Source organism: Bos indicus x Bos taurus, chromosome 6 (genome assembly GCF_003369695.1).
Source record: "Bos indicus x Bos taurus breed Angus x Brahman F1 hybrid chromosome 6, Bos_hybrid_MaternalHap_v2.0, whole genome shotgun sequence".
In the NCBI taxonomy this organism is placed as follows: domain Eukaryota; kingdom Metazoa; phylum Chordata; class Mammalia; order Artiodactyla; family Bovidae; genus Bos; species Bos indicus x Bos taurus.
This window is the reverse complement of record NC_040081.1, coordinates 65891708-65918748: the sequence shown is the minus strand read 5'-3', so window position 1 is coordinate 65918748 and position 27041 is coordinate 65891708. Positions and strand designations below refer to the sequence as shown.

Here is a 27041-nt window from a genome sequence, read left to right as displayed (position 1 = left end):
ACAGTGTATAAACTGCCTTTTTTGGAACATTTTACACTTAGTTTTGGATGGTTTAATTCAGGATTCTGAGCTAAAAGAATAAACTAAAGAATCAGCACTGAACAGCATTTGGAGTGATTGATCACAGACAAATTCTAGAAGCTGGCTAATGTCCTTCAATGAAATGAACTTTGATAAGATTAATAATGTGTGAGGTCTTAACAATCCCTGATGAAAATACTGCTCAATAGCTTAATAACTAAACTAGAAAGAGAGCAGATGATATCTATGATAAATTATTCATCTGTAGTCTTTCAGACGTATACTAGCTGATAGCCAGGTAATGATACTTTCACAGACAGTGGGGTAAACCTCCAATACAAGACCAGATACTATTCTGGTAAAGTTCGTGGGCTTTGTAGTAAAGTGTCCTTGAGTAAGTTATATAACTTCTTTGCACTCTAGTTTCCTCATTCATTGTAAGAGGAAGTATAATATTGCCTCCTAGAACTGGTGCAAATATTAATGAAATTATAATTGTGCTTTGAAATTAATATCACTTAATAAAAGTAGCTGTTACTATTGTAATAGTTATTACTTCCCATACAAAACTATAGAAAATTTAATAAGATATTTAGAAAGATATCATAAAGCTCAAATGAAATCTCTGAAAGTTAAACCCATTTAAATGTAAACTTCCAAATGCTAGGTAAAAGACAGCCAAATAACTGTTTGGAGGTTTGCCTTCTCTAGAATAGAAACAGTATGAAAATAATATGAGGCAAATGGCTACTTTTTAGAGGATAGTTGTTATTATTTTTTGTCTTGTGATGTGAATACCTTATGATATTCTTGTCATTTTTTAACATTAATATTATTTTATCTGAAGTATTTTTCTCCATTTGAACATATAACAACTTGATGTGTTGCTTCAATTTTAACATGACGCTTACTACATCCAAAAAATAATATTTCCAGCCAAGTAAGTCAATGAGAAAGCGGAGTATCCACAGTAGAAATTTACTTCGAAACAGTGTTTGCTGGAAGACATCTTTTCTACTGGGTCAGCAGCTCTGTGACCACAACGCACTTGTATAAAAGTACGTTCCCTCTATCAGGGAGTCTCTTTCTTTGCATAAAAAATTTTAAGCAGAACAAATGACTGTGACTTAAGCCCTGTGCTTCTGCACTATTGTTGTGTGTATCTGTGAAAGGAGATCCTTTTAAAACGTATTAGCCATTCTTTGTTAGCACCTGAACTCTCAAGAAAAAAATAATACACCCTGGCCTCTACTGCATGGGTTGGAGTAGAGTGTCTGTTCAGAGCATCAGAGATGTTAATGCCAGTCTTGGCATTTCGATGCATTTTCCTTGTGGGGAAGAGATGATTTAACCAAGAGGAGCGTCTCTCCTATGCTGCTGGGTGATGGATGAAGAGGCATCCTAGAAACAATATGCCTCACTCTTTTTTTCCTCTCCTTTTTAATGATCTTGAAACTTTCTGTTATGACAGCACTTAGTACAGTGACTTCTCAACAGTATCTGGAGACTGAAGTATTAAACAAATGCATAGGTTAACTGACTAGCTAATGGATAAGCACATCTCTTATTTCCACTGAACAATCTTAGGATGGAAATAATAAACCAGCTAATGATAATGACAATACTTATTTGTTGAATTTTTACTAACGTTCCAGGCTATATACTGTTTTACATGCATTTTCACCTTTAATTCTCTGGAAAGCCCGATTAAGTAGCTGCTATTTTCAGTTTCCACATTTCAAAGCAGAAAGCTGAGATTCATAAAGTTTGAGAATATTGCCAAAAGCTGATCACCTAGCTTGCAGCAAGGCCCAGTTAAACCTTTCTGCGTCTTCTGCTGAGGGTTTGCTTGTAATTTCTGCTGAATGCTGCCCTCCCAGTTCTTAAAAGTAGGCACATAGCAATAAGCAGGGGGGGCATGGTCCCCCCAGAGGCCCAGATAACTTAATTAGAATTACCTTCGACTTCGTTTGCCATACCAGTTGTGGTATTCTATTGTAATTCCAGAGGGAGCCACATTCCTACCACCGGTACCTATGATTTTGTTCCTGAAGCGCTGCTAGAACAATGAGGAGCTTTAACTCCACTTCTACAACATTTCGAATAGAAAGAAAATACAGAATATACAACAGGGAGGGAACATGTTTTGCTGTGTTCCAGGTGTTCATCACTGGCTCTGGCTTATAGAGGAGGATTGAGATCTCCTTAAATTCCAAACTTGAAATTGAATTCATGATCTTCCCTTAGTGGATGGATCCCAAAGTCCTAGCAGATGCACCATGATTCAGAGTCTAGGCTTATTTGATCCCAGTGTCAACTTTTGATTCCCTTAATAGAGCTAGGGAAAGGGAAGACAACTAGGGAACTGAATCAGTGCACAGACTGGTGAGCATTTAGGTACCTCTTCCCAAATTTGTTCTTGCAGCTCCTAAAGGTCAGAACCATTTCAGACCCTGGGGTATTCCAGAGACGGCTCTGTTAGTACCACACCTACTTGACTGAACATTAGTTGTCCATTTTCTTTAAGGCATATCATATAGGCTAATTATTTTGCTATTGTCTCCTCCTCAGACACTGAAAACAAGTAAAACATCCATTTAAGAGAAGGCAAACGACAAGACTATGGTCTATTTTCTCACAGTCATGAAGTAGTAGTAATATTTTAAATTTCTTGCAATAAAGTTGGAGATGAAATTCAACATGAAAGTGGAGTGTGAAACAAAGCAACTCATTACACTACATTTTCTCTGTATTAAACCATAAATGCTATATACTTTCAACCGTAGTGCCTAATTTTCTTAAGCTTCTTAGCAGAAACCAAATCTTTTGGCATCTCATTTGGCATGTGTATTTCTAGATAAAAGACACAAAGGAGGCTGATCTTCAAAGATTATCTTTTTCTAAAAATGGCATCCCTCATTGCCTTTTTATATGGGGGGAATAAATGTGACTCTATATTTTCAGCACATACAGTATCCTTGGTACAGAATTATCCTGCGACACAAAAGAGGAAAGTACATAATACTGAAAATAATGAGCAATAACAGTTTCCTGCACGAAGATAATGGCTTCATTCTTCTCTGGCTCCACTAATCGAATGACTCAAAAAACTCTGAGCATAGAAAAGAATGAAATGCCTCTTCATTGTCCAGTTTGAACAAACCTAGATTCTAAAGGGCCAGGACCAGATATCACTAAAGTTAATCCAAATGATTCTATTAGAGCCATGAAAGAGTTTTCCCTTTAATCATAAAAGCAGCAGTACCTCCCGAGGAAATGGGACAAGACTTTAAACAGATAGGTTCTTAGCCCATGGAGCAGTCCCTAAGGATAGGAATGGGCTTCCCAGGTGGCGCTAGTGGTAAAGAACCTGCACAGGAATAGATACCATTTACTGAGTGCTTCAGGCTTCCCTGGTAGCTCAGCTGGTAAAGAATCCACCTGAAATGCAGAAGACCCTGGTTTGATTCCTGGGTTGGGAAGATCTCTGGAGAAGGGATAGACTACCTACTCCAGTATTCTTGGACTTCCCTGGTGGGTCAGATGCAATGCAGGAGACCTGGATTTGATCCCTGGGTTGGGAAGATGACCTGAAGAGGGGAACAGCTATCTTCTCCAGTATTTTGGCCTGGAGAATTCCATCGACAGAAGAGCCTGGCAGGTTACAGTCCATGGGTTGCAAAGAGTCAGACATGACTGAGCCACTTTCACTTTCATTGAGTGCTTACTATATGACAAGCCCTTTGTTATGCATTTTAAATGCATTTCTCATTTAATTATATCAACAATCATGCCCCATTAGAAATATTATAATTCGGTTGGATAAACTGTAGCATAGACAGGTTGATTGACATGTCCAAGGTTGAATAATGAGGAGAAGTACATGATTCTATCCAAGGACTGCATGTCTCCAGCACCGATGCTTTTAATCTCTATGAATAATGTTTCCCTTAGTTCTATAACAATGTGGAGTCAAGATACACCTAGTAATCCACTTAATCAATCTCACATTCAGGGTGGAACCCCATCTGTAGTATCTTTGACATGTATTTATACTCTATTTTAGCTCTGTCTAAACATTTTTAGTAATGGAGATGCTAGCGTGAGAGAAGGGAAAGAGAAAAACAAAACAGACACACACACACACACACAAAACACTGTTTGTATCACCTTACATATTCATTCTCACAAAAATCTGAAAGATGTACCACCACAGACATTTTATAAATGAGGAAGTTGAGAGATTCAAAGAGGTTGGGTAAGTGGTCCTAAGGCATGCAATCAGTAAATGGTAAGGCTTGTTCTTCTGGTTCTAAAGCTCAAGGTCTTTTCCTTCCACTAGCCTACCTACTTCTGAAGAAATACTAGTAACATGGCATTAATTCCATTTTTGAATATATAGTGAACTTTTTCCACATAGGCTCACAAGGTAGGCAAATAGAACTGACATGTTCCTTGAAAGTTTCACGTGTTGGCCATTGATCTTCTGTTGGAAGCAATACATGGTAAATTTAAGCTTTCTTTGAAATAGCAGATTTTCAAATACTTCAGGTGTGTTATCATATTTCTTCCTTATCTAGGCTTATTTTCAGCGTGGGTGAAATGAGTTTCCTCCCTAGTACCTTCTACGTTTTCCTCCTGTTTTCTTCAAATATTATTTAAAACTGTAGTTTCTGTGTTTTTGCATTTTTAAACACAAGTGATTATATTAGTATTTCATCTATAACTTTAAAGATAAAAAGATCTAAGAGTGATAATCTTCAAAGCATATTTAAACCTCATTATCTGCATATTGACAGAGTACCAAGGCCTTTGCCATCATATTCTGTTTCTCTGGATTGACAATGTTGTTCTCAAAATGAATTATTGAGGACTGAAAAAAATAGTCTAGATGAGACCTGACCTTGTGCTGAACCCTGTATTTCTGTTAGAATAGTTGCTATTTCTAGTAGTTATCTTATCTGATTGGATAGAAGTAAGATAGAAGTTGAATAGTTCTATCTGGTTCTGGTCATATTACATCATGTGAGCTAAAGAATGAGTATGAAAGTGAAAGTTCCTCAGTCCTGTCTGACTCTTTGCAACTCCATGGACTGTATAGTCCATGGAATTCTCTAGGCCAGAATACTGGAGTGGGTAGCTTTTCTCTTCTCCAGGGGATCTTCCCAACCCAGGGATGGAACCCCGGTCTCCTGCATTGCAGGCAGATTCTTTACCAGCTGAGCCACCAAGGAAGCCCAAGAATACTGGAGTGGGTAGCCAGTCCCTTCTCCAGTGGATCTTCCTGACCCAGGAATTGAACCAGGGTCTCCTGCATTGCAGGCAGATTCTTTGCCAGCTGAGCTACTGGGGAAGCAAAGAATGAGTATAATAAATACAGTTAAGTTTAGACTCTTAAATTGATCCTATTGAGATAGTTAGGGAGTTTGTGATTGACATGTTCACACTGCTATATTTAAAATGGATGACCAACAAGGTCCTAGTGTGTAGCACAGGGAACTCTATTCAGTGTTATCTGGCAGCCTGGATAGGAGAAGAGTTTGGGAGTGAATGACTACATGTACATATATGGCTGAGTTCCTTTGATGTCCACTTGAAATTGGCATAACATTGTTAATCAGCTATGTGTGTACACATAAGTCGCTTCAGTCATGTCCAACTCTTTGCAAACTTATTGACCATAGCCCACCAGGCTCTTCTGTCCATGGGATTCTCTAGGCAAGAATATTGGAGTGGGTTGCCATGCTATCCTCCAGAGGATCTTCCCGACCCAGGTATCAAACCCAAGTCTCCTATGTCTCCTGGACTGGCAGGTGTGTCCCTTACCACTGCAATATAAAATTAAAAGTTCAAAAAAATTGATCCCATTGATGAAATACAATATTATTTGACTTGTGTACTTCCTTAGCTAAAAACACTTTTAAATTCTCATTTGGAATATAGCTGCTGCTGCAAAGTCGCTTCAGCCGTGTCCAACTCTGCGCGACCCCAGAGACCCCACCAGGCTCCCCCGTCCCTGGGATTCTCCAGGCAAGAACACTGGAGTGCCATTTCCTTCTCCAATGCATGAAAGTGAAAAGTGAAAGTGAAGTCATTCAATCGTGTGCGACTCTTAGCAACCCCATGGACTGCAGCCTACCAGGCTCCTCCATCCATGGGATTTTCCAGGCAAGAGTACTGAAGTGGGTTGCCATTTCCTTCTCCATGGAATATAGCTACTTATAGCTATTTAATGAAATACAACAAAAATTAGTTATGTGTGTATCACCCAGCTTTGACCAACAATATTGTTTACAAATTTATTTCCTATTCTTATTTATTTGTAATAATCACCTTCAAGGTAATGATTTGCTACTACTTTTAGCCTTTCCCTTCTCCAGGGCATCTTCCCATCCCAGGGATGGAACACAGGTTTCCCTCATTGCAGGTGGATTCTTTACCAGCTAAGCCACAAGGGAAGCCCCACTTTCACTTATTCCCACTCTTATTTATTTCTAATAATCACCTTCAAGGTCATGATTTGCTACTACTTTAAATTTAGACAAGGGTTCAAATTAAATTCCTAAAGAGAAGTTGTGAAAATACTTTGAATATTTTCTTAGAATGGACTAAACATATAGCTTTCTAAAAGAAATATTCTGGAGAGAAAACGTCCATGCACATACTTATCGGTTGGCAATAAGAGAATAAATATCACCCATAATATTGTATATATTCCTCATATCTCAACATGCTTTACACTCACTCTTAGCCAGATGCCCTCTGCGCATGAGGTACAGCAGAATCTTAAGCATTAAAACTAATCTTTTTCATGTAAAGATTTCATTTTCATACTGTTCCTATTTTCATATAAGGGTAAGCTTTCTCCTTAAAAGTTAGCAAACCTGACTACACAAAACCATAGTTAGGGAGATATAGCGTTAAGAGCAAGATTGAGGTTTAAAAATAAATAAGTAAAATGGTAAGTGTACCATTTGCTCTGATGTCGTTTAATTCGTGTCCAACTCTTTTGCGACCCCATGGACTGTAGCCCGCCAGGCTCTTCTGTCCATGGGATTTCCCAGGCAAGAATACTGGAGTAGATTGCCATTTCCTTCTCCAAGAAGTCTTCCTGATCCAGGGATCAAACCTGTGTCTCCTGCATTGGCAGTCAGATTCTTTACCACTGAGACACCTCAGTACATGCTAACTGTTGTATGCACTGTGGGGAAAGAAATATAAAAAAATGGACTATTTAAAAAAATATTGCACAGCTTGGGAGGAGATGAGATTAACACATGTGAAACAATGTGTTAATAATTGGAGAGGACATTTCATAATTGCTATATCAAAAGAGGTTCCAAGATCTGTATAACTATGGAGAAGGAGACCTGTGAGGGTTAAAGTAGAGATTTTATGAAAAAAAGTGATCTCTCAATTGGGTCTTGGACTATGAGCAATATACAGTTAAAAATAAAGGGAAATACTTTTCATTGTTGAGTTAAAAAGAAGGGGAACAACTGACCAGAGGCTAGGAAATAAGAATCAGTCTAATAATTAGGGAAAGTGAAATGAAACGCATACTGTAGTGTAAAGCTTCATGCTTGGGCAAGATCTTAAATGAGGCTGTGTGGCAAGGGTAATCTAATTGTAAAGTGTCACAAATATCTGGAAAGAAGCTTTGGCGTGGTGGGTAACTGGGAGTCAATAAGTTCCTGAGCAGGAGAGAGGTGTTACACAATGGTGCTTTATTTAAAAAAAAAAATCTGCTAGTGGGCTGCAGGATAGAATTAAGAGAAGAGAATAGAAGAAGCCAGGTAGAAAATTCCAAAGTAAATGAAGCGGGATTGTCAAAGTCTAATATTCCACCATTCTTGGTGTCATTGGTAACATTATAGCAAAGATCTAAAGTTCATGACATATTTCTAAGATATTGGGTTTTACTTGCCTTTTTTGTCTCTCTTTCCACCCTCCCACCTACCGTTCTTATCGTCTTTCCTTTCTTCCTTCTCCTTTCCTTCACTCTTTCTTTCATTTTTTCTTCTTTCTTGAGCATATACATTTAACATTATTCCACATTAATCTTGACTCAATCAAGATTAAGAATTTGAGGAGATGTAGTTCTTTTTTAGATAATTTATGGTCACTGTTTTTACTTAATCTTTTACACCAATTTAATGATGGAGGTTTAATCATAATGGCATGTCTACAGGTCACATGACCAAAAAATAGTATCAGTAGTGTATAATTATTTAAATTGCTCATTTAGTATTTGAATCAGTCATAATACCATATTTATTAAAAAGGAGACCCTAACAAAAATCGTTAAATCATAAAATTTTTCATATATAAGTGAATAAAGAGTATTAAAAATAAAAACTTTGAGAGGCAAAAATAAGAGCCTATGCACTGGAGAACATTTTAAGTAGCTTTCTCTGTACTCCACTGATGAAATTCTAAAATATAAGTCAACCACATTGTGAGGGGAATCACAATACTGTCTTCCTCAGTGGGAATTACAGAGTCTGCAGGCATTCCTTCTAATAAAGTGAGCTACCTGTTCTTTATGCATGCCCTGCTTTTTCTCTTTTCCATTTGAAGTAACTCGTTTCTTTCTCTTAACAGAACGCATTTGTCAATATCAACCAGTCCTCCTCTGCAAACACTGCATCAGCCCACATATTCATTCCCTGGAGTCGACTCAACAATATTTTTTCCCAGCCCATCTCACAGTCATCCCTGTATGATCTACCCAGGAGTCTAGAATGTAATCATAACTGTTTCTACACGGGAAGTCTATAAGAAAGAGATTCTTTTTTCAGGGTGTACAATCAATATACAAAGTTAATATGAAACATTTAGGACCCCCAAACTGCTTTAAAAATAAATAGTAGTGAATTGTTGTTTTTTAATCTATATTATCAAGATAACTGCTTCTAATTTTCACCTGGCTTTATTATGAAAAACAAGGCAGGAAGAGATGATCCCTCAAGGAATAGTCGAAAACCCTGTTTTCTTTTATATTCACTAAGCGTAGCCATTGATTTTACTCTCATGCATAGCTCATGGTCAGGGAGTGTCAAGAACATCACAAAAATCGATTCAGAGTAGAGCTAGTAAGCAAATACAGCAATGGAGTTCCCAAAATCCACATCAGGCCACAAGTTTTGGGTAAACATTTGATTCATTTCTGAAACCTGAAGCTTAAGAAGCATCTCTTTGGAGTTTGGAGTCATTGATATGTTTAAGAGAACCTGACAAAGCTGTGTACATTTCATAAAGTGCACACACTTGGCAGAACTGTTCCCATTTATGCTGTGTGCCCCTTCTAATTATTTCCATTTCTACGATGGTAAGCAACAAAAGCATCTTCTATGGACAACTGTCTTCCTAGAAATGATCTTCAGGAAAAAAATGCTAAATACAGGACAGTAACAATTGATATTTCTGTTTAAAAGCTACTATACATACTATTAGCTATTCACAGATGGTAAATAGCTATGCTATTTACCTGAGATGCAGGAGACCTGGGTTGGGAAGACCCTCTGGTGAAGGGAATGACTACCCACTCCAGTATTCTTGTCTTGAGAATTCCATGGACAGAAGAGCCTGGTGGGCTACAGTCTATGGGGTTGCGAAGAGTCGGACATAAGTGAGCAACTTTCACTTTCATACATATATAGATATAATTACAAATAGCAGGACAAAGTAAATAATCATGTTATTATGTTAAGAATCAAGATGTTCAATGAAGAGAAAAGAAAAGAAACAAAAAATAAAATCAAAGAGGCTGAATAGAAGGCCTGAAATTCTAAATTTGAATTAGAAACATCAATATGAACTCATGACGTATTTTATCCTCTTTTGGGACACAGAATTATCAATACAAGCTGATGTGACAGAAGGCAAGGAAGCTATCAATGACTATTGAGGTCATGCTGAAAGAATGCAGGTGCCAACTCAAAGCGGCTGCTGCTGGCTGAAGGTAAGACAAACAGGATCAAAAAGAACAATAGCTGCAGTGGACTGATACAGACATACTTGTTATTACCAGTGACTTCATAATGATAAACACACAAACAACAAAACGCCACACCTAGTGGTCATGTGTGGGGAGTTCTAGAGAAACAACTTGTTTTGAAAACTGCTAAATAAAGGGAACCATCAAGCATTGATCTTACCTTCACTGAACCAACTTGACCTCCAGACAGTCAAACAGTTGGTGAGAGGAAGTTCTTTAGAGAATAATCTAGTTAATAAATAAGGAAAGAGTGGTAGAATATTGTCATTATGTAAGCTCTAAATAGGTTTGGGCAAAGACGATCAGTGGCTGCTAAAACTGTTACTGTTATGGGCTGCATCGGTCCCCCTAATTTCGTATGTTGAAGCCCTAATCCCCAGTACCTCAGAATGTGACCTTATTTGGAGATAAGGTCTTTACGGAAGTAGTCAAATTAAAGTAGATCACTAGGGTAAGCCCTAATCCAATATGACTGGGGTCCTTATATAAAAAGGGACACGGTGGCACCAGAAGGAAGTGACACAGGCGGAAGTCGGTTATCTGTATGCCAAGGAGAGGGACCTGGAGTAGATCCATCTCTCACAGCCCTTGATAGGAAGCAACACTTCTGACTCCAAAACTTTGAGACGACAAATTTCTTTTTTTTTTTTTTTTAAATGCCAGGGAGCGGCCAGGAGAGCGCGAGCTGCTAGCTCTGGACTCCCGCGCCGGATGTGAGGTCACGTGCTTGTCTCATCCAGCCTGAGACGACAAATTTCTAAGTCACTCATTTCGTTACAGCAGCCCTAGCAAACAAATGCTGCTATATAAAATTAAGAGAAGTTTGATAATGGGTACTTCAGATTGTCATTGCCTAAATCAGCATATCAAAGTTCATTCACATCATAAAAACAGAGATAGGCAAGCATTTTGTGTCTTCTGATAAAAGTACATATTATGCCTGGCTTATGAAGCAGTCTCACCAAAGCACAACAAAATAATTAATCTGGATCTGATTAAGCCTCATATATGGGGCATAAAAGAACACATGTACAACAAGTGGAAACAATCACAAAAAACAGCACAGATCTTCAAGAAAAAAAACTTTCTAGGGAGAAAATAAAGGAATAGGAAACATTTAGAGCAAAAGAAAGGAGAAGGCAATGGCACCCCACTCCAGTACTCCTACTTGGAAAATCCCATGGATGGAAGAGCCTGGTAAGCTGCAGTCCATGGGATCACTGAGGGTCGGGCACGACTTGAGCGACTTCACTTTCACTTTTCACTTTCATGCATTGGAGAAGGAAATGGCAACCACTCCAGTGTTCTTGCCTGGAGAATCCCAGGGACGGGGGAGCCTGGTGGGCTGCCATCTATGGGGTCACACAGAGTCGGACACGACTGAAGTGACTTAGCAGCAGAGCAAAAGAAAATTTAGATAAATTTACCAGCCACATGCAAGGTGTGTACATGTTTGGGCCTGCTTTTAAAAAGTTAATAACAAATTATGAGACAGGAAAAATTAGGTTCACTCTTCTACTGTTGATATCTGTAAAGTTAAAATAATAATAGTACAAAGTTCATAGTGTTATGGTAAAAATTAAATATGACAATATAGGTAGGGCACTTAGCACAGTGCTTGATGTATAGGATAACTTCAATTATTTATATACTTGGATATTCTTTGAATTCCTGACACAGTTGTTATCAGTATTAGTTAGAATGATGTGACACGCACATCCTACTCTGTATGTGCTTACGGCGGGTGCACACAAGCCCACATCCACACTCTGCAACATATGGAGTCTCAGTGTGAGCCCACATGGAGCTGGAAGACTTTAAGCTACCCCTTCCATTCCTCATTCTCATGTAGCCCTTGAAAGGTCACCTTTGATAGGAGATGCAGGAAAATAACATTGCGAAAGTCTCAAAGAAAAGCCAAGGCAAGGGTTAGGAGAGGGAGGCAAAGAGCATTTTAAGGCAGTTAAGTACACCACTAAATGTCTTCTGAGAATTAGGCTGTTCTATGCCTTCTATCTTTGAGGAAAGATAAACACAATCTTTAAGCACCCACAGGGCGAGGCCTCAGAGGCAATCTGCTTTTCAGCCAGCTGGATCATGTTTGGACAAGAGGCAGAACACATCTGGTCATTAATAGCGATAATGGCCCTTTGGTTAAAAGCCATCATTTTGACATAGGAAATGTTGCAGCTGACCACTATCGTGAGTTAAGTCACTGCATCTTACAAATTTTCATTTCAATTTTTCAAACATTTATTTGGTTTGAGAAAGAGGATACAAAGCTGAAAGAAATACAGTTTGGATTTTCAACAAATATACAATCTTGTTTGCATCACAGGAAAACAAGACACAGAAAGATAATACATCCTAAGAGAGTTATAAATCTCATGGGCCTTTAGGAGATTAAAGTGAAGTAAGGTATCAGATGAGAACAAGTTTTTATCTGGTTGAGAATACTGTAAAAGTCCTCATGAAAAAAAATGGGGTTTGAGAGAGGCTTCTAAGGAAAGAAGAGAGATGAAGAAGTGGTGGAGTAGGGGAAGCTAAATGGGAATAAAGAAGAGAGGACATTTCAGCAGGGCTGGAGGGTTGCCACATGAAATACAGGATGCCCAGTTAAATGTGAATTTCAAGTCAAGAACTAATAGTTTTAGTATAAGTATGATCTATAAAAAATTTATGATCTACTTGAATTTGAAATGCACTAGATGTGTTTAGAGAAATAGTTGTTTTATAAAAGTTTAGGCTTCATAAAGAAAGGAAATGTTTGAAAGACATTTTGGTCATATGAAGAAGCACAGGGTCTCAGTTTCCAGACAGGAGAATGAAAACTTAATTTTATGGGGACTGCAGAGATATTTTTGGTTTGTTTTTATCTTTTTTTAAATGTGGGATTGATATGATCTGACATGCACAGTAGGAAGAATATGATGAAAATGATGAGAACAAGTAAAATTAAAATAGGAAATTGGCCAGGGAGTAACAGAGAGTTGAGCTGTTAACTGAGGTGATGGAAGTGGTTTGGAAATGGCAATGGTCTAGATAGAGAGGAAGCATCAGATTGTATCTTGGGACAAAAGAGGTCGAGAGTCAAAGATGCCTACACGTCTATGTCTATTGACTATGAGGCTGATACCTTTTGTTAGTAGTTGAGTAAGGAGGAAGAGCTGATTTTAGGGAAAACAGATAATGCAAAATAGGCGTCATGTCAGTAATAACTGTTAGGGCAACCCTCCACATACAGACGCCTGGCAAACAATTAAAAACATTTTTCTAATCTCAATGATTTCATAATATAGGTATTTAAGCTGTTAAATTCAACGAGTTGCTCAAAATTCAAGGAACCCATCTAATTCACAACCAGAGACAAAAAACATTGATAGAACAGCAAAAAGACACAAGAACAAGAATAATGAAAAAATTGCGCTTGGAAATTCTGAAGTCAAGGTCAATCAATTTAATACTCCTAAAATCATCCAGAGAGGTCAAGACTATAGACTGAGAACCAGCAATAGTTCTGGTAATTTTTGACAGAGCTGTTTTGGAAATGGAACACAGGTGGGAGCCATGCCTTTGGAGACTACAGAATAGATGGATGGTGAAGAAATAGAGGAAACCAAAGCTATTCGAGGAATCGTGCTTGAAGACAAAAGAAAAGTGAAGGTGCCAGCAGGGGAAGATTTAATAAAGAAGAGAGCAAAATCTGAAGAGCATCCAACAATAAGATTAAATGCGGATGTGGAGAGATAAGCCTTAGAAAGGAGAGAGAAACTTCCTCAGAGTTAAATGAAAGAAAGGGAGGACAGACAGAATTAAGGATTTGATGTGTGACATTGAGGCAGCTGATATTTTGTCTTCACTTTGAGTAAGAAAAGAAGTGACATTATATGCCTTGAGAGGAGCAGGGTGGAGAGCTCAGGGCTCATGGACAAATCCCATTGCCTGCCATATCTTACAGCACATCACAGACTTCCATCCTTTATACGGATTCCTGGAAAAGTGGAAGAGGAAGTAATAATGATTGCAGGGTTATTTTTTGGTATGACACATGTTGTTGCAGCAAGGAAATCTGAGCTTAAGAAGCACAACAGAAAGTAGTTTTTTCTCTGTGCTGAATGCCTGTTGCACAGTAGCAGCAGACCTCTTCAGACACCACTCTCTTATTTTAGAGGTTTTACAGAACCATGTGCCATCTCTGGTGTGTAAAATATGATTTGACATAGTTCACAAAAATAGCAAACAGACTCTATTCTTGGGTCTTTACATAAACTAAGTTATAGCATCTCACATTGAGTTTGAATATAGCAAAATGTGGAATCCATTTAATGACACGGTCTTATGACTTTGGAATTCCTGATTAAAGGGCCTTTCAGGTACATTCAGAAAATCCCATTGACACCATAATTGCTTAAAAAAACCCCATTGATACATGATCTCAATTCATGATGACTATAGCTGGACTTATGGATAAGGCAAGAAGTTTCAATCTCCTGATTCTTTGTCTAGAATTGGTATGGTCATAACTATGTCAATACCTATGTTATACTACAAGGATTTTCTGGTGCATGAGCTTAGGAAGTGACAATGGCAATTATTCCTGAAAAAGCAACTACAAAGAAAAAAGTGAAGATTGTCCTGTGTAAGCCTAGGAAATGTTATATCAGAGGATTGAAAATGAATAAGCCATGATATAGAATCATAGAAGCAATGAAATTGAGATTTGAGAGAAATTAGGAATGATTTTGTCCAATCCCTGTCTCTTTAAGGCTGAGTAATCTGAAACTCATAGAGGAAATAGCTTATTGAAAGGTACGAACTAGTCGGGCCACATGTGTCTCTGACTCAAAGTCCCAGGTGCCTCCACTCTACCACAATGACAAATTTCTACCCAGTTTCTGGATAACTAATCCCAGGGACAGAATAATAGGTATATTGTCCATACTAGGCACTCAGTGAATGCTTTCTTAATTGAACAATTGTATCTCTGTCACTGACACATGTAGAAGTTAGAGAAACACCCTTACTGTACAGCTTTTCCACTAAGGCTTATAACATAGTAAGGCTATATCAGGCACAATAACTTTAAAGAAATATAGCTTAGTATTTACATGTATTAACATCCCACTCCAGTACTCTTGCCTGGAAAATCCCACGGCGGAGGAGCCTGGTAGACTGCAGTCCATGGGGTCGCTAAGAGTCGGACACGACTGAGCGACTTCACTTTCACTTTCATGCATTGGAGAAGGAAATGGCAAACCACTCCAGTATTCTTGCCTGGAGAATCCCAGGGACGGGAAGCCTGGTGGGCAGCCATCTACGGGGTTGCACAGAGTCAGACACGACTGAAGTGACTTAACATCAGCAACATATTCATTATTTCATAAAAACTTCCCAATAATGAATCAGATGTTATTAGCCCCTTGTTGCACCTGATAAAACTAAGTAAGGCTCAGTTTATAACTTAAGGTCAAGCAGTCAGAGAATGAACCCAACTTTGATCCTCTGACTCCAGATTGCCATGCTTTCTTTGTTATACCTATGGTTTCTCCAGGACATTTATAACCTCTAGGGAAAAGAAAACCTAATCTGTGAGGGAAGAGATAGAAAGACAGAGGAGGGGGAATATATTAGAACTAATGTGAGGCTTTTACGGAGAAAACTGATGCCAGAAAGAGATCAGAGATCAAATAATAGATGAAGGATTTGTGTTTTCTTTGAGAGATCTGTTGCCAGGCTCCTGGCTACAAAGTCATGGGTTGGCTCCAAAGAGGACAGAGCAATGCTATGCAACTTGGAAGAAGGTATTGACTTTAAGTGTATCTGAAAGACAGTGGGATGAGAAAAGCACATCATTCTTATGGGAATCAAGATCTGGACTTTAATCCTAATTCTATCATTTGTTGTCCCTTAGATCAGGCCCTTTCCCCTTTTGGCCCTCAGTTTTCTTAATTTAAAATGAGGTTCAAATGTTCAACTTCATGGTTCTCAACTATTTTTCTTCTTTTGCAGCATTGCCATTGGTAGAGACTGCCAATAAAAAAAAAAATTTTTGAAATTGCCACACACATTCTTACTTGCAAAAAATCTAGTTGCTTTAAAAAAAAAACAAACTTTTTATACATGGTTGAAAGATCACATACAGTGGACATATACATTGGGGCCCATCAGCCTACTAAGTTGGGTCATGGGCTATATAATTATTCTCCCAGAAAACTTTATGAGGATAATTCATCACTTTGTATCTTAGTTATATAGAATGGAAGCTACATCAGATCAGATCAGATCAGTCACTCAGTCGTGTCCGACTCTTTGCGACCCCATGAATCGCAGCATGCCAGGCCTCCCTGTCCATCACCAACTCCTGGAGTTCACTCAGACCCATGTGCATCGAGTCAGTGACGCCATCCAGCCATTTCATCCTCTGTCATCCCCTTCTCGTCTTGCCCCCAATCCCTCCCAGCATCAGAGTCTTTTCCAATGAGTCAACTCTTCACATGAGGTGGCAAAAGTACTGGAGTTTCAGCTTTAGCATCATTCCTTCCAAAGAAATCCCAGGGCTGATCTCCTTCAGAATGGACTGGTTGGATCTCCTTGCAGTCCAAGGAACTCTCAAGAGTCTTCTCCAACACCACAGTTCAAAAGCATCAGTTCTTCGGCACTCAGCTTTCTTCACAGTCCAACTCTCACATCCATACATGACCATAGGAAAAACCATAGCCTTGACTAGACGAACCTTTGTTGGCAAAGTAATGTCTCTGCTTTTCAATATGCTATCTAGGTTGGTCATAACTTTCCTTCCAAGGAATAAGCGTCTTTTAATTTCATGGCTGCAATAACCATCTGCAGTGATTTTGGAGCCCAGAAAAATAAAGTCTGACACTATTTCCACTGTTTCCCCATCTATTTCCCATGAAGTGATGGGACCAGATGCCATGATCTTCATTTTCTGAATGTTGAACTTTAAGCCAACTTTTTCACTCTCCACTTTCACTTTCATCAAGAGCTTTTTAGTTCCTCTTCACTTTCTGCCATAAGGGTGGTGTCATCTGCATATCTGAGGTTATTGATATTTCTTCTGGCAATCTTGATTCCAGCTTGTGCTTCTTCCAGTCCAGTGTTATGACCATCACTAATGACTACCACTGTGCTCTTGCATTAGTAGATTGTATCTGTAGTAATATCAATACACTCAAGAGACCTGTTAATTTATTTCATCATTTTTTCTGAGAGGACTTTAGGTCAGAGATTTTTAACTGGAGTTGACAGTTCCTTGAGTACTGAAAGGGTGGGAAAATTCCAAAGATCATTTTGCCAAGATCAATTGATACTATGTCACTGTGCACAGGAAGACCAAAGCTATCAACTAAATAACCAACCAGTAGGTTAAGTTCAAAAGTTTTATCACAGATGCATTCTTTTCACTTGCATATGTTTTCAGATATCAGATACACATTAATTGTAGACTTTTGGCCCTTAAGTACAGTTTTAGCTTGGCATTGATGCTATATAAAAGGATTTTAGGGGGCTTATGACCACTCTAAAACAATAGGAGAATTCCATCAGCTTCTCAAAGGGATCACAAAGGTGACAACAAAGGTTAAAGAACCACCACGCTTCATATCCTCCAACAATATGTTACAATTCAGGTATTTTCTGGTAAAACTAGAAGCTGATTTGAATTGTAGCCTAAAAGTTTTAGTAAACTTTTAATTACCTGAAGGTTAGTAATAGACCTCTATCAGTATACAAGACCTCTTTTATACTTGATTCTTAAAAAAATAAACAAACACAGTATGATGAAAAATATTGCTGAGAAAAATAAAGATAAATAAATAAAGATATATTCATGGATTAAAAAGCTTCATAACTTTAAATTGTCAGTTCTCTCTGCACTGAAGTAGAGATTCAATACAATCTCAATTATAATTCCAACAGACTTTTTTGGGTAGAAATCGAGAAGTTGATCCTAGAAGTTATATAGTGAGATGCAAAGGTATTAGCATTTCCAAAACAATCTTAAACAGTCAGTATAAAATTGAAAGACTTATGTGACTTCATGACTTACCTTATAGATATGGTAATTAAATAGTGTGATATGGTAATTAAATAGTGTGATACTGTCTAAGGATGGACATAGAGAACAAAGGAACAGAATAGGACCTAAAAATAGACCCCACTCATCCTCAAAAGGTACCAACACAATATAATGCGAAAAGCAAGGACTTTTCAATAAATAGGGCTAGAATAACTGGATAGCCATATGGAAAAGAAATGAACTTCAACCCCTACCTCATAAGAAACAGAACAATTAACTTAAAGTGGATCATATATATGAAAAAAAAGTGAAAACACATAAATTTAAGGGAATGAAATCACTGAATCTTCTCAGAGTCACCAACAAAATATTTTCCAATTTCTTCAGAATATTGTTTCTAAATTCATAATAATTTCATAATCAAGTAGCTACACAGAATACCCAGAAAACATTGAGTCTGGGTAGACCTGAGATAATCAAGCAATTGCCTAAAAAAGATGTAACCAAGAGTAAACTAGATGTGAAATCTGTCTAACAAAAACATATTCCTATTACTATGTTTATTATTTAAAGATAAGAACAAATCATTTACCTTTGATGGACAAAGTTGTCTAGCTTTAGCTCAAATAGTTCTAAAGAGATTTTTCTGAACTTTAATATAATTTTATTATCAAGATTAGAGAGTCTACATATTTACCTACTTGCCTTTCTCCCTTCTGCCCATTTCCAAAAGTAAAAGTTCAACAACAACACGCACAACAGCAATAAAATATGAAACACAAAGCTCTTTACCGGAGTCCGTAGAGAACTGTTCCATCAGGATGCAGGCGGATCATGCGATTTTTCACTGTAACCCCATGCACAAAGGATTTCTTGTCATTCAGAAAGTAGGTGTCTGGTACCCAGAGTTGATCAGCCACCCTGTTGTCTAGTGTGAGGTTTAGTGGGATTCCAGAATAAGAAAGCCTTTTGTCTTTCCAAGACTGCTGGAAATACATGGTGAGAGTATAATCCTGTAAAAGAAAGGAAACCAAAAAAAAAAAAAAAAAAGAATTTTACCATCATCATCATCATTATCTTCAGCTAAAAGCCTTTTTGTTAAGAACCTGATAGTATGTGGTACTGTGGATGCCCAGAGACTCAGCATTCTGCAGGCCTGCTATGAGGTTACATTTGAATATGCTGTGAGTTGCACCTCCAAGTATAAGGCAACCAACAGGTTAGAAGTACTAGAGCATGCAGAATCATTTGTGCCAATATAGGATAAATCCATTAATCGAATTTTAATGTTTGAAGATAAAGTCATGGGGAAGGCCGTAAAGAGAAGTTGTACTTAGAGATTTATGTTCACAAATATCTACCTCTGGACATTGTATTTATAGAACTATTTTGAAGGAGTGTATTTATTAAATAATAACTAAAAATGGGTGCATTTAAAAGGAAAAGACGTGCTCTAAACTGTAAATACCTTCTGAATGAACAGCGTTATTTGCCTTATAAAGGTTATCAGTTTCCATTATCTGGATTTTTCTAGCAAATTATGACTTGTCTATCAGTCGTCAAAAGCAGTTTATGTAGAACATGTGGATGGAGATACTCATTTGGCCTGAGAACAGACATGAGCGGTGTGTGTGTGCTTGCTCAGTTGCTTCAGTCTTGTCTGACTCTTTGCCACCCTAAGGACTGTAGCCCATCAGGCTCCTCTGTCCATGGGATTCTCCAAGCAAGAATACTGGAGTGGGTTGCTATTCTCTTCTCCAGGGGATATTCCCAACCCCGGGGATGGAACCCAGGTCCCCTGCATTGCAGGCAGACTCTTTACCATCTGAGCCACCAGGCAAATTGTCCATTAAAAGAATATGAGGTCACAGTAACATCATAAAGGCTTAAGTTGTGGGTCCCAATATCATTAAAAAAGATGGTTCACTTTTTATTTTAAAGGACATTTATCTGTCAATAGCTTTAGCTGAATGCATTAGCAACAATTAAGAAAACACAATATAACTCCTGCACAATTCTGTATACTGCTATTGTTTTATATATACATACACACACACACACACACACACACACACACACACACACACAACTCTTTGAGAAACCAGCTGAGCCACAAGAAAAGCCCATGAAATTAAAAGACACTTGCTCCTTGGAAGAAAAGTTATGACCAATCTAGACGGCATGTTATAAAGCAGAGACATTAGTTTACCAACAAATGTCTATCTAGTCAAAGCTATGGTTTTTTCAGTAGTCATGTATGGATGTGAGAGTTGGACTATAAAGAAAGCTAAGGATACTTTTGAACTGTGATGTTGAAGAAGACTCTTGAGAGTCCCTTGGACTGCAAGGAGATCCAACCAGTCAATCCTAAAGGAAATCAGTCCTGAATATTCACTGGAAGGACTGATGCAGAAGCTGAAACTCCAATACATTGGCCACCTGATGTGATGAACTGACTCATTGGAAAAGACCCTGATGCTGGGAAAGATTGAAGGCAGGAGGAGAAGAGGATGACAGAGGATGAGATGGTTGGATGGCATCACCAACACAATGGACATGAATTTGAGTAGGCTCCAGGAGTTGGTGATGGACAGGGAAGCCTGGCATGCTGCAGTCCATGGGGTCGCAAAGAGTTGGACACGACTAAGTGACTGAACTGATTTGAGAAACATTGACTCTGATCAGGCTTTCCTGGTAGCTTGGATGGTAAAGTGTCTGCCTGCAATGTGGGAGACTTGAGTTTGATCCCCGGGTCAGGAAGATCCCTGGAGAAGGAAATGGCAATCCACTCCAGTACTCTTGCCTGGAAAATTCCATGGATGGAGGAGCCTTGTAGGCTACAGTCCATGAGATCGCAAAGAGTCAGACATGACTGAGCAACTTCACGGGTTCATTGACTCTGCTCATGTCTTACATCTGGGTCAACTGTACTTCATCTAGATCCCTATATGGATATTAATGCATTTCTGAAATATCTTAAATGATATTGTCTTCAATATTTATTCTGGACAATGAGTTCCAATGTCCTTTAACCACTATATTCAAGAATGTTTACATTGTTTACTCAGAAACAAATAATTTAATTCTTTCATGTTCAATGAGAAGGACATTTGCTCACTATTAATCATACAATATCCCTTTTACAGGTCTGAAACTTCATTCCACCTTACCTTCACTTAACAGAAAAAGAGAACCTACAGGGTTATGTACACGTCTCTTCTCAATTGCTAACATTCTCATTTGCATCCTCTTCAAGTTGTAAACATCATACCTTCTTGGAGTACAATAGATTGGACAGAGTCTGAGCCTTAGATTCTAAAACATCTTGATGCCAAAATCTACCACTTGTAGAGCTATGTAACCGTGAGCTACTAACTTAACCCATTGTTATCTCCAATATCTCACTTCTAAAATAAAAATTATGGATTTTACTAGCTTATTGAAAACATTGCTTAGGAAAATTAGGGTGCAGGTATTTTAGAAACTAGAATGCTAAACAAATATATCATCTTCAAAATTATTGACTGCTGTTTAAAAATTAATATACTTCCAAACTACTTGTAATGTACATATTTATTTTCATAGGCATTGCCACTTTTAAAGAGATGTTTATAAAAGAACTTGTAAGCAGAAAGACCCCAGTAACCATGAAAATAAGCACTTGTCTGTGTTGTAAGTCTTGTTGGGGTCTTGTTTGTAATTCAGACAATGTAATAAAATTAATAACTATCTCAAGATACATTATTGTAAACATTGTCACTGGGATCAGCATGAGCAGCAACGGGTTACATGTTTCACTACTCATGCTGAATACTCATTAACCTCCAGCTCTCGAGTGCCACAGAGGATTTCCTCACAATAAGACTATGAGGCAAAATCCTTACACTACATTCTCTTCATTAAAAGGAGTTTTAATGTATGATCAGGAAAAACTTATTGTAAAGTACAAATGATTATAATGACAAATAATATTCTATTAACTAATGTTATAATTAAAATATGCTTGTGGTAAGTAAACAATGGAGAGTGGAAGGAGAAAATACCGTCATCTTGAGTAACCTCCACATAAATTAAGTGCATGCATGCATGTGTGTGTGTGTGTGTGTGTGTGTGTGTGTGTACTTCTCCCTTTCCCTTTCTGGAAACTCTTGTTTCCTGTAAAAGAAAGAACTATACACATGTACTGAGATCTTTGCTCTATACAACTCACTCTGTTTTCAATAAATATTGACTAAATGTCACACCATGTTTCCCAATTGAAGCAGTAATTTGCTCTATTTGCAATAAGAAATCATTCAGTGGAAATTTGCGTTGTTGTTGTTCAGGTGCTCAGTAGTATCTGACTCTTTGTGACCCCATGGACTGTAGCACCCAAGGCTTCCCTGTCCTTCACTATCTCCCAGTTTGCTCAAACTCATGTCCATTGAGTCAGTGATGCCATCCAACCATCTCATATTCTGTAGCCCCCTTATCTGCCTGCCCTCAGTCTTTCCCAGCATCAGTGTTTTTTTCAGTGAGTCAGCTCTTTGCATCAGGTGGCCAAGGTATTGGAGCTTCAGCTCCTGCATCAGTCCCTCCAATAAATATTCAGAGTTGATTTCCTTTAGGATTGACTGGTTTGATCTTGAAGTCCAAGAGATACTCAGGAATCTTCTCCTTAGCACCACAGTTGGAAAGCGTCAATTCTTCAGTGCTCAGCCTTCTTTCTGGTCCATGGATGTTAGTATTTTACTTTAGGAAGTGGGTGATGCAGAACAAGTACCTTTTAGGACTTTTCTTCTTATGCATTTCTAGGGTTATCATCTTAATCTAGGACCTGATTCTATGATAAATGGAAATATGGATCCATGAGTTTGATAACCTTCAAAAAACTTTTTGAAACTAATGATAATTGTGATGACAATTATGCACAATGTGGAAAGACTTAAAACAGAGTAATATCTCCTTCCTATGCATATTTTACCACAAGCATGATAATAATTTCCTTCTAGAAAATGCTACATACTCTGTGATTTCCATAGAGCTTCATATCTATTATTACATTTCATTCTCACCACCTCATGAGATAGGCAAATTCTCCCTAAGAGAATTTATGTTTACATCTCTAGGAAACTACTTACTGAATTTTAAATAAACTATTTTTTTCTATCTGCACTTTAGTATAAATATTTACAGTCATATCTGCATATAATAAAGCCTAAGATATTCTTTGGTGTATTCTATTTTTTAGATGGAAAAGAAAGGGTTAAAATTGCTGTATTTTTTTTTTTTTTTTCCTCTGATACAACAGATTTTCTACTAATTTTTCATTAGGTCAAAGTGCAGGCACTCCAGGGAGGATGGAAAGTTTTCAGAAAGAAATGAAAGGTTTTGATACTTTGGCCAAGAACTCTAAAATCATTTTTCTTCCAAGTGTATGATATTGTTCAACTACCTTTCTCAAGTGTGCACCTACTCCTTGACAGAAAGTGTGACATATTTAGCAACTATGGGCCATAGGAGATTCTTTGACACTGAAGCAAATTAATGGGATTAACTGGTATGAGATTCCTAACGAAATTGGTCAGGCTAATTCGGCATGAGAGAATTTGATTCATTGAAGAAAAGCAGGATAAACAATATCAAGTCAGTAATCTCCAAAACCCATCCTTTTTAAATCTAAAAATGCTTAAAGAAATAAGAAAATATTTCTAATAAATGAAAGCAGTCCTTTTGGAGAATAAACATAATATTCTTTTATATACTTATTTTTATTGAAGTTGATTCACAATTTAGTTTCAGGTTTACAGCATATGATTCAAAATTTTTATAGACTATATTCCATTTAAGGTTATTATAAAATATTTGTGATATTCCCTGTGCTGCAGAATATATCCTTGTATCTTATTTATTTTATACACAGAAGTTTGTACCTCTTGATCCCCTGCACCTATCTTTCTTGCCCCTCCCCTCTTCTCCCTTCCTGCTGGTAACCACTAGTTTATTCTCTATATCTGTGAGTCTGTTTCTGCTTTGTTATATTCATTTATTTTATTTTTTAGATTCCACACATAAGTGACAACATACAGTATTTGTCTTTCCAAGATATGTAATCCACTTGTGTCCATCAACAGATAAATGGATATGGAGATATATATATATATATAAAATGTCACTCAGCCATAAAAAGAATGGAATTTTGCCATTTATAACATGGATGGGCCTAGAGGGTACTATGTTTAGTGAAACGAGTCAGATAGAAAAGGGGAATATTCATTTTAGAGCAGTAGTTTTGAACTCTGGATGAGTTTGTCAGCCAGAGAATATTTAACAATATCTGAAGACAGCTTTAGTTGTAACAACTGAGAGTACTGTGTGTGCAGCTAATAGCACAGAGAGGAACAAACCTGACTCCATACGGGATCTATTCTTTCAGCTTTAATCTTTGTGCTCTGCTGCTGGTGCTTAGTCATGCTGGCTCTGTGCCTTTGTAAAAGACTTTTTCGTAAAGCATGAAACATACATAATAGCCCTTCTTCCTGATCTGCCTCATAGGCTTGACCTTTGAAGGTTTACCACTTTTCCATTTATACTGAGATGAAAAGTTGCAGAGCAGAGCATAACAATTGTCTTGTTGGAGGTTTACAGGAACCATGGTGACAAGACCTATGTTGACAGCTGAAAAAACAAAGGATTCTGGAATCAAGAAGTCTACAACAACCAGCCCCACTGTCTCCCCTTTTAGTATAAAAGAAGCCTGGATTCTAACTCGAATAAGATGGTTGTTTGGGACACTAGTCTGCCATCTTCTCAGTTTTCTGGCTTTCTAAATGAAGCCACTATTCCTTGCCCTAATACTTCACCTTTTGATTTATTGGTTTGCTGTGCTGTGACCAGTAAGAACTTGGACTTGGTAACACTAGCATCTATGGGTAGTGGCCAGGTATGCTCCCCAGCCTAATACACTGCACCATGCATCCCCTATAACAAAGAATTAACTGACTCCAAATGTCAATACTGTCAAGGTTATGAACTCTGCCTTAAATGAAAATATCTTCTTTTCTAGTATCAGTAAGATAACTGTATTATTAGTAAAATAATATCTTCAACATGTCTACTCAAACTTTTAATATATTTCTTAAAACTTTGTGTAAGGAATGCTAACACTAGATGGTTCATAATTTGCCACTTTAACATAAGAGATCATTGACAAAAATTCCTTAATTATCTAGCATCAGAAGAGTGAAAAAGTTATATGGTTTTGGCAAATATATTGAGATATATATTTTAATAAAATGAGCTCTAAGAAGACTGCATAGTGGGCTGGAAAAGTGAAAGTCTCTTATTAGCTGCCTCCACAATTAGCACACAACTCAAACTAATTCAATAGTGAAGAGACAGAATACTGATTTAACATCTAATAATATTGCATCTACCCAGAAGGATCATATGAGCAATCCCTCCTTTTCAAATTCCTTTTCAAAAGAGGGAGAACTTATATATATATGAACCAAAGCCCTTGCACACATTTGTATTTTATATTCCATTGATTTGATTGTACATTATGCATCACAAAGGGTCCCAAGCACACCTCTCTGTTCCTTATAAAACTTTTATGCCATCTTAGTTGAACTCTGAGATCCACTTTTTCCAAAACTTAGGTTGCTTTCCCCCCAAACTGATTGTAGCCGAGCTGTGTATCACTTCTACAGAAACATCTGTTTCTGGTGGAAACTGCCCTGCCTAGAGTTCCTGCTAACTGAGTGTGACCATGTTCTATATCACATGATTCTACCCTCCTCCCACCTTTGGAATGAAGAGTAGATACCTAATCTAAGACCAGATGATTTATAGGCAGGTGATAAACTTGTGCCTGACTCAAGAAGATGAGATGGGCCAATCAGAATCCTCTCCCAGAAATTTGCTATTGGATAAAGGATCTGATGGGCTTCCCTGGTGGCTCAGTACTAAAGAATCTGTCTGCTAATGCAGGAGATGCAGGTTCGATTCCTGAGTCTGGAAGATCCTCTGGAGAAGGGAATGGCTCAGTTCAGTTCAGTTCAGTCACTCATTTGTGTCCAACTCTTTGCAACCCCATGGACTGCAGAACACCAGACTTCCCAGTTCATCACCAACTCCCGGAGCTTACTCAAACTCATGTCCAGCGTGTCAGTGTTGCCATCCAACCATCTCATCCTCTGCCATCCCCTTCTCCTCCCACCTTCAATCTTTCCCAGCATCAGGGTCTTTTCCAGTGAGTCAGTTCTTTGCATCAGGTAGCCAAAGTATTGAAGTTTCAGCTTCAGCATCAGTCCTTCCAATGAATATGAAGGACTGATTTCTTCTAGGATTGATAGTCTGGATCTTCTTGCAGTCCAAGGGACTCTCAAGAGTCTTCTCCAACACCATAGTTCAAAAGCATCAATTTTTCGGCGCCCAGCTTTCTTCATAGTCCAACTCTCACACCCATACATGACTACTGGAAAAACCATAGCTTTGACTAAATGGACTTTTGTTGGCAAAGTAATGTCTCTGCTTTTTAATATGCTATCTAGGTTGGTCATAGCTTTTCTTCCAAGGAGCAAGTGTCTTTTAATTTCATGGCTGCAGTCACCGTCGGCAGTGATTTTGGAGTCCCCCAAATAAAGTCTGTCACTGTTTCCATTTTTTCCCCATCTATTTGCCATGAAGTGATGGGACTGGATGCCATGATCTTAGTTTTCTGAATGTTGAGTATTAAGCCAACTTTTTCACTCTCCTCTTTCACTTTCATCAAGAGGCTCTTTAGTTCTTCACTTTCTGCCATAAGGGTGGTGTCATCTTCATATCTGAGGTTATTGATAATTCTCCCAGCAATCTTGATTCCAGCCTGTGCTTCATCCAGTCTGGCATTTTGCATGATGTACTCTGCATATAAGTTAAATAAGCAGGGTGACAATATACAGCCTTGACGTACTCCTTTCCCGATATGGAGTCCATCTGTTGTTCCATTTCCAGTTTTAACTG

General features: G+C 38.0%; 1 protein-coding gene across 1 annotated transcript in view; it reads right to left on the bottom strand.

Moving 5' to 3' along the window:
* The window catches only part of GABRB1 (gamma-aminobutyric acid type A receptor beta1 subunit), a 457044-nt gene that overhangs the window by 263041 nt on the left and 166962 nt on the right, over positions 1-27041 (bottom strand). Inside the window, exon 4 of the mRNA XM_027544418.1 lies at positions 18849-19069. Coding sequence (XP_027400219.1) covers positions 18849-19069 — 221 coding nt within the window. The remainder of the gene's footprint in view (positions 1-18848; positions 19070-27041) is intronic.